The sequence below is a fragment of the Netta rufina genome (assembly GCF_964035555.1).
Source record: "Netta rufina genome assembly, chromosome: 4".
NCBI classification, from domain to species: Eukaryota; Metazoa; Chordata; class Aves; order Anseriformes; family Anatidae; genus Netta; species Netta rufina.
Window position 1 is genome coordinate 21,158,918 of NC_140127.1, and position 20,898 is coordinate 21,179,815.

A 20,898-nucleotide genomic window follows, 5' to 3' on the forward strand; every position below is an offset into this window, starting at 1 on the left:
GCTTCTTTGCAACACAAGCTCCTTCATGAAAAAAAAAATAGAAGGGGGAAGAGATTTCTCACGTTAACACTTGCATAATAGGTTTGCTATTTCTACTGATTTCCTGTTTCCTAAGTGCAACAAAAAGAGTTGTTATATTCTCATTTTTCCCCCAATAATTATCTCACATAAGACGTATTCAATTCCATGACAAAGAAAAAAAAAAAAAAAAGAAAGAAATCAGATGACTGAATTAAGTCAATTTCAACTATTTTATTACTCACTGTTGCAGCGTTTCAAAGCCCTGTTCCTTGTACAGCAGCTCTTGCTTCATCTGAGAGAGTTCCCTCTTCAGCTTCTTAACCTTGTGTTAAATCAAAGCAAGACTTAGAAAATTCCTCTTGTTAAATGGCATAACACATGGCTTTGAACAATTAATGTATTCTCTACATCGGATGAGAAAAAAAGAAAGTAAATTGCTCTACTGACACACATTAGAAACAAAAGGATCTGTTCTCTTCCTTATGTCTATGGGCAACATGCTTTAGTATTAAAGGGACACAAGCAGATTAAATCACATTCCTTATTTGTATTGATACCACACTGTGTTATTAAACCTGAGAGAACTTTAACAAGTAATTTACTTCTCACTTGTTAAGCATGCATTCCAACTGTCCTACAGGGACATTCCTGTTTATTTTTAAGCTTATTATATTTTCACTTTTTCATTCCAGGAAGCTCTCAAGTCATTTGCACAGTAAAAGACAAAGTGTGGACTCTCCTTGTTTTCTATGAATTATCCTTTCTTAGAAAGCTTTACAAGCATTGGATCCCTATGAATAAAATTCACATTCATTTAATTCCAAAACAACGTTAATTAAGCACATTTGGATCACAAATATATGCATCTATTCAATAGATGTGTTTTTGGCAAAACATTCCCTGCTTTCTCTAAATTTGCATGCTCAATTGCTTTTTAACCCTAATATTGCTCTTCCAGAGGCTAGCAGATGAGTACACTACAAAATATTTATGAACCAAGATTATATTAAAAATTAAATGAAGGGTTGGTTTTTATTTGTTAATGTCACCCTTCCCAAACACACTAAAACAAAGTTTCTGGACTACCCATAAAGCAGCGTACTTCTAACATAAATTAAAATTCATCCTCAGCACACACAGAGACAGAAATGTGTACATGAAACATGGACTTCCAAATTTTGGTATTTATACACCTACATCTGCCTCTACATCTTGCACTCTACATACTAGCCAGATGTTTATTTATTTTTAATCTCTTGAATCAGTAAGGTGAAAAAAGGAAAAGCCTGCTAGAAGTCCTCTGCTCTCACTATCACTGTGAAACTCTTGCTTGTTTTCATGTAGGTCTTCAGATGCTCAACTGCATTTTGAAAAACAGACTGTATTAAAATAAGTAATTCTGACCACTTTAATAATTCCAAAATTACATCTCCAAGACCGTTTGCAAGCATTTCCTTTTAGATGTCCTACTTCATGCTATTCTTCAAATCAATAAATGTGACGAAAAGCATGAGAAGCAGCTGCTGTAGCTTTCGAAGACACTTCAAATGCTTCCTATGTCTAAAATAACCAGTGATTTGAGTGTTTCTACACATGGGTTTGTAAATGACACGTTGGCATTCAAGTTTGTATCTTCTGGCTAATGCATTTTCCTTGACAGAAATAAAATGCTTACAATCTCCATTTTCTCCAAAGCAAATCAGCTACCTAGATTATCAGGGGTTACACTCAGACTTTTAGAAGCTATCATCACTAGTTGCTTTAATTGACAGAAAACTGTTTTTATTTTCACTATACTGAATATTTAGTGTAATAAATTGGCAATGTCCCTAACTAACTACACATTCAGCTCTCTTCAACTATTTCTTCCCTGACTAGCATGACGCTTTCCTGCAGTTAAGCAGAACAGAGAACTAAGCGAGAATATTAAACTGCAAGAATAATTTCTCTCAAGAGTTTCAGTCAGGTTTATAGAAAACAAACATACCACCACTGGATTTCAGGTAAAGTAATGTATAAAATATGAAAAAAGCCCCAACTTTTTGAAGAAATGAAGAATGACTGAACTTTTTTTTTTTCTAAATCTGAAATGTGAATTTATAGTAATTGCAGAAGGCACGCTCACTTTCAACTGGATCTCTCAGAAGCCCTTCCATTTTTCTCAAGATCATCTTTTGAGTGTCCTCTTCTGCAATTCATCATCATTTCATTATCAAGAAATGTGAGTTAGGTATGTTATCATAGAAGGACGTGACCTACATGATAATAGAGACTCCGTGTTTACTGCACTGTAGTCGCATTAAACTATTCTTGTGCTCCTCGCCTTCTCCTTCATAACTTTTATATAATCCCCTCTTTTTTACAACTCTTCACGTGCTTTATCCTTCACCCTCTTCCTACTGCTTCTGTACATCTTCCTAAGGCACCTGGCAGGCCTCTTGCTCGCTCCTCCTAACTGTATCTTCAATCAGGGTTCTGTGCTAACCCCTTCAACCCCCAGCACTCAAACTTAATGGAACAACAAAAATCTCGTTATTTCATAAAGGTTCATCCCCTACTTGCTGCATATGCATAAAACAGACTTTGATCACACATCAAATTTTTGTCCCTGCTCTCATATTTCTGTCATGTGTTCTCCGTGACATATTGTGTGCTAGGCAATTCACATACCCAAAAGTGTGCATATATTAAGCCCAGCTAACAAGGAAAAGGCCAAAAGCCACTTCAGAACTTCCTCGAATGCTGAGTTTCCCCCCCTCCAGCCACCATTAACCTGACGATGCCAGTAAGCCTCAGCCAGCGTGAGAGAGAGAAACAGGTTTAGTACATCTGACCTAATGGTTCACTAAACAATGTGCAAATTCTAACTAGCTGGCCCGCAGCTCGCTAATGACTAACTTTGTTTCCCATTAAGTCCATGCATGCACGTACTGCAGAATGCCAAAAGGCTGAATATTAGCAAAGCATCCTCAAACATTCAAAGAAGGGTGAACTATGATATAATGCAGTCATACCTCTCTTGCCATCTTCCTTGAAAACCACTTTTCAGCCCTAGCATCGCAGAGCTCCACTTTTTGTTATCTCAATGATTTTCATATCCAGTGGGTTTGGATGACAGCACACTTTATGCTGATACAGATATTCTTGGACTGCACCCCTCTAAACTCTGCAGACAAGATTCAGGTCACCTATTTTAGGCACATACGCAACTTGGACTTTGCAATGCCATTAAACCTTGCGTTGAGAACCAGCAGGATGCTAGGTTTACATTGACTCCAACAAGCAATGAAGAGAGGGAGGCACCTCCAAAAACTTAACTCTAGTGATTAGCACATTAGCCTCTCACCAGTGAATGGACAATTTGTAGAACTGTAGCCAAGAGGTGATTCAGTGTTTGTGCATTCTGAGTTGGGAGCTGACCAGAGTATTGTAACAGGAAAAACTGAGCATAGGACCACGTTTAAGTATTCTCCCCTGACTCTTAGGTGACTGTATTTACTTTTGGCCATGTGTTTTGTTCTTCAACACCACCATTAATTTCCCAAATACACCAGCGGTCCCCTTGCCAACAGGGAACCTCTTTTACTGCTGTGCTGGCTTCAGAGAGAAGCTCTGCCCTTGTCTTTTCAATCTTGTTCTTGGCCAGGGTCCTATTGTCATAGATTCTCCCTCTGAACCTTCAACATTTTTCTCCAATGTCCTCACTGCTGAAATGGGTTTTCTCGCTAATAACTTTCCCTTCTGCTTAAAAAATAAGGGACTACAAACTGGTATTTCTAAGGAAGGGCAGGCTGTACAAGCAGCCAGGAGGGCAACATCTGGACACCGGTTTTACAGTGAACTCCATCTCTCATTTATATCATTTTTAAATTTTAATGAGCTATTCCATCTTCCACAACTCCATTTAAACATGAATTGTTTAGACTCCTAATCATAACTCATTACTCTCAGCGAAGTCTCTGAGGCTTCTGCAAGTGCTGCTCTGTGCAGAAGCCAGGAGGGGGCAATGGAGGAGCTGAGTAACTGGCACCGCTTGTGCTGTCTCTGCTCAGGCAGAATCTGTATCCCAGCCCTCGCTCAAGGACTGTGCTGTGAGGTGCTGTTTTTTCATCCTGCATGGTTTGATCTGATTTTTTTTCATTACTAACTACAGGAAGTCCAGGTTATCCATTGAGCACTATACGCCAAAGCTTAAATAAACGAATTCCCTATATGGATTTTAAATGTCTTCCACACCATTTCCTCTTCATTCAAGATGAATTCACTAGAGACTAACCTGTGAATGAAAGTTCTTTGTACCGAGTCTGTTACTGACCATACTGAAAGGAGCTGACCAAATAATGTTTTTGCTTGTTAGCAATTTCAAAAAGTGAATAATTTTCAATCTTGACCTAAACTGTTCCATTTTGACAAATCAAAGCAAAATTTTACACCATTACTGGTGAGTTTTTAAATCAACAGATATTTGTGAGGCAGTTCATGTAGCTAATGGTCCATTTCTCGCTGAAGAAAGATTGTGTAAAAAGTCACATAGTTGCACCTCATCTTTGCCTACTACTTTATTTCCACCTAATTATTTTTATTCTTCCTTTTAAAAGCAGGAGCATAGAAGTGAAAATAGACCTCAAATTTATTTAAACCCACATCTTGCTAGAATATCTGTCAAAGTTTCACCAAAGTGTGTTCTCTAGAAGTAGCTGAGACAGCTTTAAAAATCCACTTACAATTCATTAAAAACCCTTGACTGATATTTAATGATAATATTAGGAGGTTTCACTATCGGGGTACAAGACACCTCTGCTAGTTCAAACTTTGCATTCTACAGTCAGGAAGTTTGCATACAGAATACAAATGAATATGAATTAAGAACTCTCACCCTTAATCTTGTAGTGGAGATTTCAGCCTTCAGAATGTCAGGGTCATACTTTGTGCTTGATGAGGAGCCTGAGAACACTTTTTTAAAAGACAAAAAAGGACAAATATTTAAGCACGTTTAAATCACTAATTACTCCTTTCCTTGACAAAACCACATTGATCTAAAACTACAAAGTACCAAAAAACATATAATATTTTACAAATATATATACTTTTATGGGATAGTCAGCATTGCAGCATGGCAATAATTAACGAACAATCAAAATTTCCCTCTTTCTTTCCTCTGTCATTATTTTGTACCTCCCCTCCTTCATTCTATTGCAGAATCCATAAGTAGCATCTCATTTTCCCTGGCTTTCTAGCCCTTGCTTTCTGTTCCTGTTCTTCCAGCTGAGACATCTCAAAATCATGCAATCACCTCTTCGTGGAAGGCGTAGCTTCTAAGGAGGTTTTTGGAAAGCAGAAGATTTAATTCAGAAGTCTCAGAGGTCTGCTGCTCAGTTCTTCCCAAGCTGCACATGTTACTTTTATCACACCATCCATTTCTAAGAGAGATATTTAGCCAACAAACCAAATACAGGCTTCTGAGAGCACTTCACCACAGGCTAATTCCTCGTCTGCTACTGTAACATGTATCTCTGCCTCACACCTTATCACTTCATACATGCTGCAAGATTATTGCATGAAGCAGCAACAAATTCTCTTTTTGGTCTACTGCAGGTACCTGTCACACAGTGGGGTCATTTCAGTATGCAGCCATGAAGTGCTGGAGATCCTATTTACTTTGAACCTAGATTTGGCAGAATTTTGTTCTGACAAACAGCGTGACAAAATAGAGTTCAGAGCCAACTACTCTAAACCATGGCTCAAAGGAGTTCAATTGTATCGGACAGAAGAGAGTTCTTTCCAGCAGAATATCTTTATATTAAAAAAAAAAAAAAAAAAAAAAAAAAAAAAAAAGGAGGGATGCTACCTCTTAAAAAAAGCCAAAGTACAAGGTGTTCATAGCAAACCTTGAAAACTCATCCTAAAGCGAAACACGATCTCCTGCAGGGCACAGATCAAAGAGGTTACATTGTATTTTCTACTGTACTTACAGCTTGTACGAGAGCTTGATTTTTCTTTGTAGGCATCGTTCAACCGTACATACTCATCCAGTGCAAGTGCTAGCCTCTGTTCCTTCACCTGGTACAGCTCTTTCTGAGTACTGAGAGCATCCTGGGCTACCATAAGATAATCCTTTAACATTCTCTCTTGCTCTTGCCTCCATTGTTTCCTGGGATCTTCTATTTGTGTTGTTTCTGTATGGGAGGAAAAAGAAAGAATTTAAAGGTACTTATGCTGAAATCTGGTCACAACTGAATTGTTTCTCTGCTTGCAATCCACAGTTTTGGAAGTCTAAACCATAGCTTGGCTTTGCTTACTAAGCAGATGCTCGGTTTTATTTAAGTTTCTCTTTGCCACGATAGTGTGCTTCAGAAACAGTACTTCAGTGATCACTTGTAAAATTAGCTATTAGTGCACAATATGTAACGCTCTATGTAGATCATTCTTACACCCCACAACACTGAATTAAAACATATGAAAACTTTTCACCCATATTTTCTGCATCCAAGCATTTGGAAATAATAGGATCAATAAAAACTCTTCGAATGACACCTTAAAATTAAATGCATTTCTGAAGAAAAAAATGAAACTTATTCTTAGCTATTGCACTAAAAAAAATAAAAACAAACACAAACACAACCCCCACTTCATTAATTTTTGCAGCCATCTCTTTTTCATGTTTTATTGTGGTTATCTCACTCCTTTTCCTCTATGAAAGCAGTCTTTCTGTTTAGCTTTTCCACTGCAACTGAACTGACGATGTAACATTGCTTTATTTACGGTCAACAGCAAGAGAGGAACAGCACGTCGTTCCACTTAAGACATGTGCCTAAGATACACAGGACCAAACTGCCTTTCTGAAGAGTCTCCTCCCTTCCACTGACTACCAGGTAATGTAACCAAAAAGGCTGGAACAGGCCTTTAGGAAGATTTTACGTGAAACATTTTAACTCAAGGAGCTACACAGAAGTAAGACTCACATAGAAAGCACCAAGAAACCCACCAGACACATGACAGTGCTAGATACTACAGAAAGCATGTGATTATCAATCTAATGAGGACCAGGTTTTAATTTATTTTTTTTAAACATGCAAAGCGGAAGAGCTAAGCTGAATGTCCAACCTTATCATTCATATTTCCAGACTTAGCCCAGCACGTTTGGAAGCTGTCCAATGAATATTCTTTCTTTAAGTCTGTACCAAGTAGAAAAACTGGTGTTCTCGTAAGGCATAGCCATGGAAAGTTTGAAAGTTGAATGTAAGCTGGGCGCCACACGGCATTTTCTTTCTAAGTTACATGCTATAAATCTATGTGGATCCACACTGACAGAAACATAACATTCAGTACTAAGGTATTTAAGCACAAAATATTTACTCAATTTTTTTGTTGTTATTGTTTTTTATTTTTCAAAAAGCAGGTGAAAAGGTTACTCTCTGGCTTAAGTTTTCTGCCATTTTGACTCCCTAAATTGGTTCACTGTGAGCACTGGGGCAGGGTGGGAGAGGGGAACGGGACCGTGTGGCTGAAGACACAGGGGAGAAAAGAACTGCAGCACCCCACTGCCCCAGCCCCTACCTGAACTGCTCTCCTGGGGAGCAGGCACTCTCTCAACTACACATTTTCATATCATATCGTAGAATGCTTTGGGTTGGAAGGGACCTTAAAGCCCAGCCAGTCCCACCCCCCTGCCATGGGCAGGGACACCTCCCGCCAGCCCAGGCTGCCCAAAGCCCCATCCAGTCTGGCCTTGAGCACCTCCAGGGATAGGGCATCCACAGCTTCTCTGGGCAGCCTGTGTCAGTGCCTCGCCACCCTCTGAGTGAAGAATTTCCTCCTGACCTTTAATCCAAGTCTTCCTTCTTTTAGTTTAAAACCATTCCCCCTTGCCCTATCACTATCTATCTGTGTCAAAAGTAGCTCTCCATCTTTTTTCCAAGTCCCTTTTAAGCACTGAAAAGACTTTTTAAACTGCTGATAAGGACAGGTTCTGGTTAATAACAATTTCTCATAACAACTAACTACCAGTTTTCAAAAGCTCTTCTTGGTGCTAACATCCCATAAACCAGAGATATGGAAATAAAAGAAGCTTCCCACAGAACCAACTGTGTAGAATCCTAAACCCACAATGTCTGTGTAATTCCTGATGCTCTGACAAACAAACCAATTCATGTACCCCCACCCCATGCTGGTGACCCCCCCACCATTTACAAACACGTCAAGCTTTTGTGTTTATACGTGGGAAGGTATTTCCTACACGCACACAGTGGAAGCATGGAGAGCATAAATCACATAACCCAAGTGTGGTGCATAAAGGATTAACATAGAGAAGCTTTATGCACAGTTGGTTTCCCAATAACCCCAACATGAACATTCTCCAAAAAACTACCTCTATCTGCAGCCGCACACATCGTGTTTACAGCCACCTGCTCTTTTCCACAAAGCTATCAGAAGCACAAAGAAGCAAATCAATAGCTTTTCTTTCCTAAACAGTCAACACATGTCCCTATCTGTGGCCACTTAATGCCATTGTGCTTTAAGGCACCTCCACATTCCCAGTTATTTACCCAAGATAAGAAGTGCCTGTTTCCAGAGGTGTCCTTCTTTGTGAAGCGGGATGAAGAGCATGAAGCAGGACTCTCATGGGTCAGCGATCAAATAGGATAAATGCAGTTATGTTGCTTTTTTAGAAGAGTGTAATGATGTGATTGTGTTTTAAGAGTGCAACCAGCAGCCACCGAATAATCTTACAAGATTGGAAGGTCTCATCTTCGAGCGTGTTGTAGGTAATTGCCTTGTAGGTTTTAAGTGAGGATTGCTCGACATGCAGCCCAAAGACCAAATGTAGCCTGCAGAGTCCTAAAATGTGGCCTACAGATGCCCTGTCCTTGTGACTGCAAGAGAAGGACAAAGCTGATCAAGAGCAGATGATTTTTTGTTGCTGACAAATACGACCATACATTTTCTTTTTGCCTCTCAAAGCTGCACGTGCAAAACAAAACTCTGATGATACGACCTAACTTCTTTTATTCAGACAGTCGTAGATGAACTAAAGGTGACCCTGCCTTTTAAGAAGTGCAGCTTCAGCACACTGAGGTTTGGGTAACTGCCCAGGAAGGTAAATTGGCTGGCCAAACCATGCTCAGCCAAGTCTATCTGTGGGTATTTTATTCCAGAACAAATGCTCAGTCAAGAAAAACATAATCCTGGAAAAGGCAAAGCGTTATTGGGATCATTATCCCAGAACTGATACTGATGTCAGCTTTCACCACGCAGAGAAGGCTCCAGAGTATTTTTCACTCCACGTCTTCTCAAATATGATGAAGTGGAACCCCCCCAAATTAAATTACTTGTTTGGCAAGATGTTCATATATATACATGTGTCTGTGTAGCAGCATGAACGCTTGTTCATTTATAATTTTCAGTCATCTGAACTGTAATCAGCATTTCTACCCCACAGAGGGGGAAAAAAAACCACATTGACAGAACTATGGATAATAGTTCTGATATTGTAATGCTACGCTGTGAGAAGTATGTTCATTGAGCACATGTAATCTGAGCACATGTAAATTAAAAAAAAAAAAAAGAAAAAGGCAGAGTTCTCCTTTCAAAAACAAATATTTATAGTTCTCAAAGTTAAAGCCTCAGAAAGATAAGATTTTTTTTTTTTTTTTTTTTCCTTGAAAGAGTGTGTCTCAAGTACCTGCTGTTAGGGTCAAATTTGTACACACCAGTATTGGGGCAGTTACATGCATGGTACTGAGGGCACAGCTTGCTGAACGTTTCGAAGTGAGATGTGAAACCCTTTCTCTTTAAACTATAGAGTGGGATTTAAACCACAAATAAGTCCCCAACAGTCTCCTACCCTTATAATTCAACAGCTGATGAAGAACGAACTTTAGAGAGGCCCATTCTTTTTTTAGGGCAGACAGGTGTTTCCACTGGTGACTGCAACAGGGCTTACAACTTTGTCTAGAACAGATATAAATCATGTAAGAAACCCTATGGTTATATCTGCTCTAGAAAATGCCAACTGGACTTCCTCCCATCATCAGCAGTGGAGAACAGACAAACCACCTCCCTGGGCATCACCCCTCTCAACCCTTTCAGCATCACCAGTTAAATTCACTAGTTCAGTTGTTTCTTGCAGAGAAAATGAAGATTTAGTGCTCATCATTTTCTGTGGCATAAACTTGGATATGAACAAAAGGCATCTCCTTAAAATGGATCTTTAAACAACTAAGAGCAGTACATCAGGCTCTGTCAAGAGCAGTGACTAAATTTAGAAAAATATACATCGACTTTCTCAGTCCAATCACAACGCAAAATAATAAACTCTAGTAACAGAATTCGGGAGGGGGGGGGGGACATGTCTAATAGTTACATTGCACATTCCTGATGTAACTTGGTTTTAGCATCATTTGGCAAAGCCATTTGTGAATCAAAATTACTTGATTCTATTAAGAGATCTCGATTTGAAACCAATTAATTTAACTTTAAATAAATTACTGCAAGTATGTTGATAAGTAATTTATTCAAAATTACAAACCAGCAGTTTATTTCCTTCCATTTTTAATGATCTGAGCGACTACCCTGGCTGAGGGGAAGTTCTGGACGGGCGGAACCGCACAAGCAGCAGGATGGCATGCTCCACCCAAGGACGTTCCCAAGCACTGAAGTTATCACAGACCTGCAGCGTGGAAGATCGAGCTGCGTTGGCTTTGATCACCCTGCTATTAATGAAATACAATCTTCCTGGCTCACTGCCAGCCAGGTTTGATGCACTTAAACCGAGTGAAGGATCTGGCCCAAACAAGCACTCGGAGCCAAAATTCCAGGACTTTACTGCCCTTGAAGCGAGTTCTAACCAAAGAAATAAACCAAGCTTTTCAAGCTATAATATTAAACTTGCCCCATGTAATTATACACAAGATATGTATTATATAGAGGACACACAGGATATGCAGGCTTTTTTTTTTTTTTTTTTTATTATTATTAGATAGTCAGATGTTATGTTTCTGTCTGCTACCCAGACACTCTGCCAAATTTTTACAGTCTACTTCAACAGAAGGAAACTATTACCTTATCAGCAGTAGATCGTATTTCTCTAAAATACATGGAATTAAAATCCCACTAGAAAATCCCACAGGGAAGGGAACGGCTCCCTGACGCCCTACTGCTAGACATGAGAGAATTGGACGTTTTACTACGGGATTAACAATACATGGAAGCAATAGTTTTTCCAGCATCTCCCTTTGCCAAATAAAATAATAGTGTCAATTGGCTCTAGAATGACCTGTACAAAAGCTGTCTTCAGTCCGGCAGGTTGCTTTCAGGCACCACAGTTAAGACAGCAATCACTCCGAAAGGGCCCCACCAAAAAAATGCCGGAGATTCTGGACTGCTACTCGAGAAGGACACATGCAGAGCAGGTGGGGACAACGCTGCGGCATTACACTTCTCATCCAGATGACAGAGCTCTCATCTGTTTAATCACTTGCCCGTAGTACTCCAGTTTGTAAGGGTACCAGAATCTCAGCACTCTGGGACAGAATTTGCACTTTTCTGGTACAGGTTTTCACTTGAAACTGGTTTCAGGATTTCAAGTGAAACTACTTGACCTGGGTAGAAATGCAGACCAAAGCCCCAAGACCTGTACAGCAGCAGGCATGCTAGAGGAGGCGGAGTCTCAACTGTCACAGCTGTAGCTGCAATAGAAGCCCCCTTTTTTGGGGGGAGTTTCCACCATGTTGTCTCCACCACGCTGCACATTCACATGTTCTCTTCTGCACAGTCTGTGGTGTTCACCCAACCCAGCACAAAGCCCATTTGACACACTAAATCCACCCAAATATTCGCTCAGCCAAAACTATTACATAAAAGCAAGTGTATCGTGTCCTGGCGGTTTCTCTGCCTGAAAAGTTAACTGATGAAAGGATAGCTGTCACACCTGGCATTTCTGGTTATCTTGCATCCCAATTATGTGACTACCACCTCCAACCAAACAGATCCCAACTTTAAGAGGGCAGCATAGGCCTCAAAAACTCAAACCCAGTAACTGACTATGTTCAGGACTCCTCCATCCCTGGAGTTTCTCCTGAAGTACAGCAGATGAAGAAAGTGTTTAAAGTAAATCCAGTTTGGTCTTTGAATAGTCCCCGCTGCCTCTGCTGCGGTGGCGTTACGTCCTGTTCCACAGAAGTGGTTTGAGAAGGAGGGGACAGCTGGAAAACAGCCCACAGCCTGCTGAGGGCAAGTCCCTGGAGAACGGCTGCAGCGAAGCCAAAGCTGGGGTAGCCGTGGTGAGAGAGAACCAGGATTTCAAGGGTATCTCGCACACAACCACCTCACGATGGCACAGGCACAAAACCACCACCAACCCTTTGATATATTACATCAGGAGCGGAACACGGGTGTCTGATACCAACCATCACAGGGCAATTCAACCTAGCTTAATGGTGGGTGGTGAAAGCAATTTTATAAACACCATTATGTAACCACCATGGATATGTTTATTCTACGGGTATATCCTGTGTTTCTTGATAAGCAAACTGGCTCTCAAATCTCCATTTTTTTGCCTGCAATCAGACAGAAGTACAGGTGGGAAAAAAAGAGTGTAAATATTACTTCATCATACTTCAGCTGGCATAACAAATATTGCAGGTAACTGAGCTGCAAACCCTAACCAACAGCAAGGGAACAAATGCACTAGCAGTGGTTTCAGGGAGCATAACAAAGTGTTCCCGGACTAGCGTAAGGAATGTGCTTCATTGTTTACATACCAGAGGCTTTCTGAAAGACTTTTTTCTTATTCCTTTTTCTCTTCACTTCCCTCCTTTCAAAATACTTTGTGTATACTTTGTAGTCAAACTCAAACAATAAGAAAAGCAATTTGCACCCGCAAATTTGAGGACAAAGTCAAGAAATATTGCATTGTTTCAAACTGATGTATTTGTTCAATAGGTACATAAAATAAAGAGCAGCACATTACAGAGAAGCAGAAGACTGTGCAGCCCAACAAGGTGACATATGCAGCGTCTTTAAAATGATCTAAAACATTGCTGGATACTCAAAGAAAATCACATTCTACCACATTATATAAGATGGAATATGGCTTCTAAAGAGAGACATGAAGGAAAATTAGGTTATTCAGAGGATGCTTTGAACTGAGCTCTCTACAGTTTGTTTCCTGCCGTAGAACTCGCACCAGAACAATGCTTCCTCCCTTCCAGATGCCTTCTTCACTTTTTCCATAAAATTATTCTGTGCTTGAATTGAGAAATGAGAGAAAATGAGAATGTTTTCCAGCTCTACCGTGCAAGCATGAGCAGATTTCTAAGAAATATTTATTCAGAGGTTTTTACTAAGAAATACTGAGCAACATGTTATCCTTATGGCACTTTAGTTTCTTCTAGACATTGTGGCTGCATATGCTTATACATCCTAGAGATGAGAGCAGTAGAAACTCTGAGCATTTGTTCTATAGACATTATCTCATAGGTAGGCAGGTAATGTTCTACTGCTGTGGCTATCAGAAATATGACATGAGGGGAAAGAAAAAAGAAAAAAAAAAAAAAACAACACTAAAAACACATATAGTCTTTACATAAAAGTCAGCAGCTAAAACCATCTTTAATCCAGAGCCTTCATTGCCTTCTGTAGCCAGCACAGACCAGATTACTCTAATCCCTTCTTATTACATAGGACTCTCTATAGCCAGGGGGCAGGGAAGATAGCAACCTATAAATGAGATTTGAGATAAGATGTACTGCTCTTGGGTTTTCACCATGTGTCTGCTGACAGTAAGGAGTCTTCACAATTGTTTCCCAAATGCCTGCATGGCACCACTTGCTTAAAAGACAGTGATGTGCCGTGGGAACAAACAGTACACGCTTACAAGATACACAATCCTACTCTCTCAAGCTAGTGCTAATTGAAGACTCATGGTGGGATTTTCAGATTTTTTCCTTGCCCAAGAATATGGTCTGGCAATATATGTATGAAGTACAACTTCAGTCCCAGGCTGGAACGGAGAAGTGTCACTGTATCCACAAAGTCCTTGTGACAGATAAACCAGCCACACAGGCATGAAATGGCATGAAAGCCTCTATGATTACAGCAAGAAAAAGAGCACCTGTAGTTAAAATATTGTTAGGACTGTCAAACAGTGTATGCGAAAGCTAGGCTTTGAAATTTTAAGAAGGAAGGAAACCAAGTGGGGAAGCAGAGACCTTCAGTGAATTCTCGTCTTGAGCTAAGTAGACGCAAATCCCTGTAACTCCATGCTTCCTGACCTTTTAGCATCACTCTGACTTAATTTTCTTTTTCTCTGCGGAGGAATCAGTGGCAGAAAACAGCCTCTGGGAAAGAACCAAAATGTGCATTCATGCTTCCAAAGTGGAAAATTAAAACTAAGTAGGGAGGAGCTGCAGAAGCAGAGAAGGTAGATGCTCAACTTCTTTGAAGAAAAGTGCTGGGAGCAGAGGGGTGGAGGGCAGGGAGAAAAAAAAAAAAAAAAAAAAAAAACTTAGAATACAAAGTAATGAGTTACAAAAAAAAAAAAAAAAAAAGGATATGCAATGAATTGAAATACAACTGGGCTAGGAGTAGCTATTCCTTCCCGTTCATACCTTTTAAATACTGTCACTCAGCTCCTTTCTAATACCTTTGCCACTAACCTACCCACAGCAGAATACCTGTTTTCTAGGTTGGCTAGAACAATGCCATGAGGAAAACAACCTCCTGCCTGGTTATTCCTCAGCCTGAAAATAAATCTGGAAGGAGACGAGTTATTTAGGAACATGTAAGGTGCTGAAAGCATGGCAGAATTTGTTCCAGCCCATGATTCCCTCGGACTATTCATGCTGAGCCAGAAGTAGAAATCTTTCAGATAAGCCAAGGTCTCACAAAGCGAGTGTTTAGAACAACAGGACTTTATTCCCCAAACTCTGTAAATTCCCCAAATGTACAGGAAACAGGCTTCTTGAGTACCATTAACACTAATAATGGAAATCAACTAGTCACACTACAAAGTAATCTCTCAAGTTTCAAGCATTTAAGAAAACAAATCAGGATTTCAGCACTTCAATCTATTATTATAGTAAGTGCTAATAGTACATTCATATCTTTAGCAATGTTGAGGAAAATAAAATTTCTGTCATCCCTGTGTATCTATACTTGCTAGCTTTTTCTATTTTTTTTTTTTTTTTTTTTTTTGCTTTTGCTTGTCTTTAGATACTGAGATCTGTTATTTAGACCCATCCAGAAACAAATTAAACTCACCACAAGGAGACACAGACTCTGTAAAATGAATCTGGAAGTTTACAGCTCAAGCGCAATCTTGATGATCACAAAGATCCATGCAAGGATTTCAGTTATCACCCTTCCTTCCACCAAAACCACAAACCCACTGAAGTTCATCAGTTCAGTCATGATAAAACAAATGTTAATTTACCATAATTACCTTTCACAGTAGGTTTTTGTTTGTTTGTTTTGAGAAACTTCCTAAAATGTGATTCTAAGCATTTTTAATAAAGTTGAACTCTCTAGTTAACTGGAAAAGTTGAAAAAACTTTGAACAATTGCTAAACTGTGATGACCACACTTATAGAACTGAAAAAAAAGAACCCACATAGCAAAAAAACACGGCTCTCTCAACTTGCTATCAATTACAGCAACTGTTGCTTAACACTGTATGACGTCAACAAAAAGCCCAAATCGCTGTCATACTAAATGACACATTTACTATTTGTTTATTTAAGCCCAAAGTAGAAGTTGCTGAAAAAAGCTAGGGTCTAAAAAATGTGGCTTATAGCAATGGGAATCCACAAAATTTGAGTAATAAAGTCCAAGTATAAATCTGCATAGCATCAATTTTCACCAATGAATTACAAAACACAACAACCCTGCCCATCATTTTGGAAGTACATACGTGTTATTTACACAGCATGGAAATAAAGACGTTCATAAAAACAGGTCTGCTACCTATCTATTTCACCTCTGTGTTACTTGAAACTTTAGGCTTTTGTTTTGTATCCCAACTGACTAAAGCACAGTACTTGAAATAGAAGATATTTAGATACTTGGCCAACCACTAAGTGCTAAGAAACCTAGAAGTGTGCAAACAGTTATCGTTTCTTAGCGATCCCTCCCTCTTCGTGCCAAATACAGAGTTCCTAATTGATGCTATCTGCAGATGAAATAGGAAAAAAAAAACACCTACATATAAATATGTTCACTCAACTTCCTAACTTCACTTATTGAAAAAAAAAGGAACAATATAGTTACATCTAATTCACTCATTTCAATGAAGCTCTCATTTCCCACAGGCCCATATACTTCTGCACCTAAAATCTGGAGACAAGCACGTCTACAGGGTGAATGTCCGTGGTGGTGGCCATCCTTAAACTTGAGTTCCCTTTTGCAGACCGTTTTCCACGCGTGAGCCAGTTCCACCAGCTAGAAGGACTCCCACCCTACCCTTCTCCCACCGCCACCTTTCTGCAGCTGTTGGTGTACACACATCCGAGGCAGCGATCCAGGTCAGAAAAGCTGAGCAGCAGTGGGGAAGGAAGTGGAGGAGGGGGGTGACGACTCACACACCTCAGGAAGCAGAATGCTCACCCATCGTCCTTGTTCCCTACACGGTCACACTGACACAACGTGGGGCAGGAACCAGAGTAAGCAAGGATTACTGCAGCTGGCACCACCATTTAAGAATTGCACCTGGATATCACAGCCTCAGAGTCAAAACTACTTCCTGGCAAGCCCACACGGGGCACAGACCAGATGAAAGTTCAGGGGTGTAGTTTCAAAATGCCTTTAACCAGTGCTACTGCAAGAAACTGCTGTCCCCTGTCTCATCTACCTGAATGTTCATTCATATTCCCGGGTCACCTTCCTTCCCTTGCATAAACAGGGGTGTGGAAAGGAGAACAAACAGCAACTTTTTTTCGCCGTGCCAGATTAGTTTCAACTCGAATCAGCTCCCCGATCTGATTCACTGTCTGGCCATGCAAATATTCATGCCAGTATAAGCAAAAACACTGCAGGGGCAGAACAAAAGGCCAGAGGTAACAATAGAGCCGGACCAATTCTTTCAGAGATTCTATCAGCTTAAAAGTGTTTGCAAATCCAATCTTTATGAGCACAAACGTTTGCACCTTAGCCACTTGAAGTCTGATGTTGGAAAACCTGCAGGAAAAAAAAAAATGGAAAAATGTGGAAGTGACATCTTTGCTTGCAGATATATGAAATTAAGCAGAATAATAGGTTAGTGTTATTTTTTGTATTGCTGTGAGTTCCTAACCATATTATTTAGCAAAATTAGTGAATGTTAGCAAATTAGACATCTAAAGTGGCTGAATACAAATACACATGGGTAACAAAAATTTTAAGTGTGAACAGCACAAGATAAAAAATCTTTGAACTCTCCCAAACCACAGCAAGAAGGATCCTGTGCAAAAGGAACTCCTCAGTCCCTGATCACCAGATAATATCCCTTCAGTCAGCCCTCTAACAAAGGGTGCTACTGAACCACAGGTTAAGCATTTAGTTTCTTATGGTATTAGCTACCCACATCATATGCAAGCATGTTCTGCTGTGACAGATGGCCTGTAATCTGGTCTCCCTTGAGGCTGGAAGTATCACATTAAGACTCCTAATTGGGGTAATATATTCATAAAGTAATGACCTCAGTCAGTGTTTCTCAAAGTGGGTTACATCATCAGAGAGGATCATGAGAAAGCTCTAAGGCAATCACGAAGAGCTAGAAGAAAATTGTATTTGAAAAGAACTCCACGGAAATATATAAAAATACACAAAATGTGTGATGATAATAAAACCAAATTATACTTAAACATATTGACACCAAATGCGCAGTTCCTCAAGTTTGAAGGAGTGTTTACGATCACAGACTGCTCGCAGCCAACTCTTACCCCTCTTTGGAGGAGAAATTGAGTTACCACTGGCAATTGAGGGTTTTCTTGGGTTTGTATGGGAGAAGGGAAGGTAAAGGACTAGGACAGGTAATCACACAGGTGGGGAAAATATTTACAAGGTTTTATTTTAAGATCTATTGATATGAATATTTGAAGAATTTAATCTTTCATTATATAAATTTGGCAGATTTTTTTTTTTATAACATTGCAAATTCCAGCCTAGTACTTCTTTCTTGAAATCAACGGGACTTTTGGCTCTATCCATCTTCAAAAAGATGAGACTAAGTCTAGCAACGTGTACTAATGGAAATTCCACCATTGAAACTTTCAACCTTAAGTTTTTAACAGAAGAGGAGGGAACAACCAGAAGTAAAACCATTTACTTTTTTTTTTTTTTTTTTTTTTTTTTCACTAAGATCCATCCTGCTGCTCATGGTTTAATGGTTTTGATTGAGGAAACCTAACAAGATTGGCCAGTTTTACTACTGTTGCTCCAACTTCTGTGGACAACCTGAAATCTACATCTGCCCATTTGGTCCTCCTCCTAGCAGTGGATGCAGTTTGTTTTTCTCCCTCACTGAATTTCTTTGTCCACTAAAAGAATTAACAAAATGGTAATTGATACAGTTAAAAGAAGGAGAGTCTTCTAACATGTCCACTGGCCTGACACACAATTTTACCAGTTCAAAACCACAAAGCATATCCAACACATCTGAATTATGACATTAATAAAGCAGTAAGCAGGAGCTCCATAGTAGAGATGTCAATAATATCAAAACAGTATGTTGCACTCCAGTAAGATGAAGTAAAAGTTCAAATGTCCACATTTGGCACATTAGACCCGCTTAGAAGACCCTGAGGCAGCTTACTGCCCAGCAATTTGAGTAATCCTCACCCAAACATTGCAAAATACAGTGCACAAAAATAAAACATAGTTTTGTTTTACAAAATAATAATTTTCACTAAAATTGCTATAAATGAACCTGTATTAATAAAACAGGAACCAAATACTCTGCCAAACACTGGATGGAAAACAGTTTAACCACACCAAGGTCCAAACTACACCACTTATCATCCATCATATATATTAATATATATTTTATATATTAATATATTATTAATTAATATATTTATATTAATATATTAATATAAAGAAACCCAGCTAATCACACTTGTTTCTACTAGCCTCAGAAAGACGACCATATTCAGATGGATATACATACACTATTCTTCTCTCTTATGTGGAAGCATTACTGTTTGTGGTATATACTATTTTCAACATAACTCCAAGACAATGCTGTCCAGGCCTGAACTCTTTACACGTGTGAAACAGAACTTTAACCCATGAGAAACTTCTAACACTCAAGAATTCACAGTCAATGCACAGAAATAGCATTTAAACAGACAAAAAAAAATCTAAAAACACTCATTTCTAAAACAAACAAAAAAACCGTGTAAGACTGACATTTTTAGAGGTGATTAAATATTTTGAACATGTATAGAATAAAAGAGCACGATTATCAGAGCAGTGATCTGAAAGCACTTTCTGAGCACCCCAAAACGTTGATTACCTGCTTTACAGCCTAAGTTTTATAATAAGACAAGTTTCATCTTGTAATAGCATTTGGATTCAGAAGCAAATCCTTTTCTTTTTTCATCTTCTAAATTCAGTCAAGTATGTCCTCATTTATTTATTTAAGTTCAGAAATGTTTAATACATGTAAGAAGATCAGTGGTCTCTCATTGTTATTCTGATAAAATAGGACTATAAAACCCCAAACGAGGTTACTGGATGGGATTCAGTTCGAGATTATGATTAGGGGTCTACCTGCAGGTGTTCAACAAGCATAGCAGATGTCTAATGCCCCATTCTATTTATCAGAGCTCCAGTCCAAACCAACCAAAGGAGCTTAAATCAGCTCAACGTCAAAGCAAACACCCAAGCAGTCATTTAGATCGCACTGTTCTTTATACCAGCTATACTAATTACATAGCTATCGACTACAATAGCGGTTTAGACATCTTGGGCTTGATTCACTTGCACGTGCATCTGAGATGCCACTGGGTGAAAGCTGAAGAGGAGGCTGTTTCTGAAGACAACCTCTCACCAGCCTCTGTGAGCAAAGCCCAGCAGCTGCCCCATGTCAGATCAGATCCAGCTCCAAAAGGGACCTGCCGCTGACCACAGCCAAGCCAGGGAGCAACCCTGGTTGGGCCTCGGATAGCAGAGCTAAGAAAGGGGAAAAAACTGCTGTGCAACAGCAGCTGGGAGAGCGAGAAAATCTAAAAGACAGCCCTGCAGACCTCCAGGTCAGTGCAGCAGGGGGGCAGGAGGTGCATGCAGCAGCAGTTCCCCTGTGGCCTGTGGAGAGGCCCCTGGTGGAGCAGGCTGTCCCCCTGCAGCCCATGGGTCCCACATGGAGCAGTTTGCTCCTGGGGGATGGACCCCGTGGGACGGAGCCATGTGGGAGCAGTTCTTGAGGAGCTGCTGCCCATGGGCAGCCCCTGCAGGATCAGTTCCGGAAGGACGGCATCCCGTGGGAGGGACCCCACAGGGAGCAGGGGCAGGGAGGGACCATGAAGGAGTGGTGCAAATGAAGCTGCAGGGACTGACCACTGCCCCCATTCCCCATTCCCGTGTGCCACTCAGGGGGAGGACATAGAGGAGGGTGGATGGGGGAAGGTGTTTTTAGTTTGCTTTTAGTTTCTCAGCGTGCTAGTCCGCTAGTGATACGCAATAAATTTTATTAATCTCCCTACAGTGAGTCTGTTTTGCCCATGGTGGTAACTGGTGAGCAATCTCCCTTTCCTTATCTCAACCCTTGAGCCCTTTCCATTGTATTTTCTCCCCTTTTTCCTTTGAGGAGCAGAAGTGAGAGATCAGCTGCAGTGGAGCTCAGCAGGGTAAAACCACCACAGGCAGAGGCACCTTACTATTCTTTAAGTACACAGCACTGCT

At 40.0% G+C, this 20,898-nt stretch overlaps 1 protein-coding gene across 1 annotated transcript in view; it reads right to left on the reverse strand.

The window, feature by feature from the left end:
* The window catches only part of WWC2 (WW and C2 domain containing 2), a gene marked incomplete at its 5' end in the record, with an annotated part of 96,160 nt that overhangs the window by 41,164 nt on the left and 34,098 nt on the right, over positions 1-20,898 (reverse strand). The window contains 3 exons of the mRNA XM_084285446.1: positions 264-343; positions 4,898-4,974; positions 5,994-6,197. Coding sequence (XP_084141572.1) covers positions 264-343; positions 4,898-4,974; positions 5,994-6,197 — 361 coding nt within the window. The remainder of the gene's footprint in view (positions 1-263; positions 344-4,897; positions 4,975-5,993; positions 6,198-20,898) is intronic.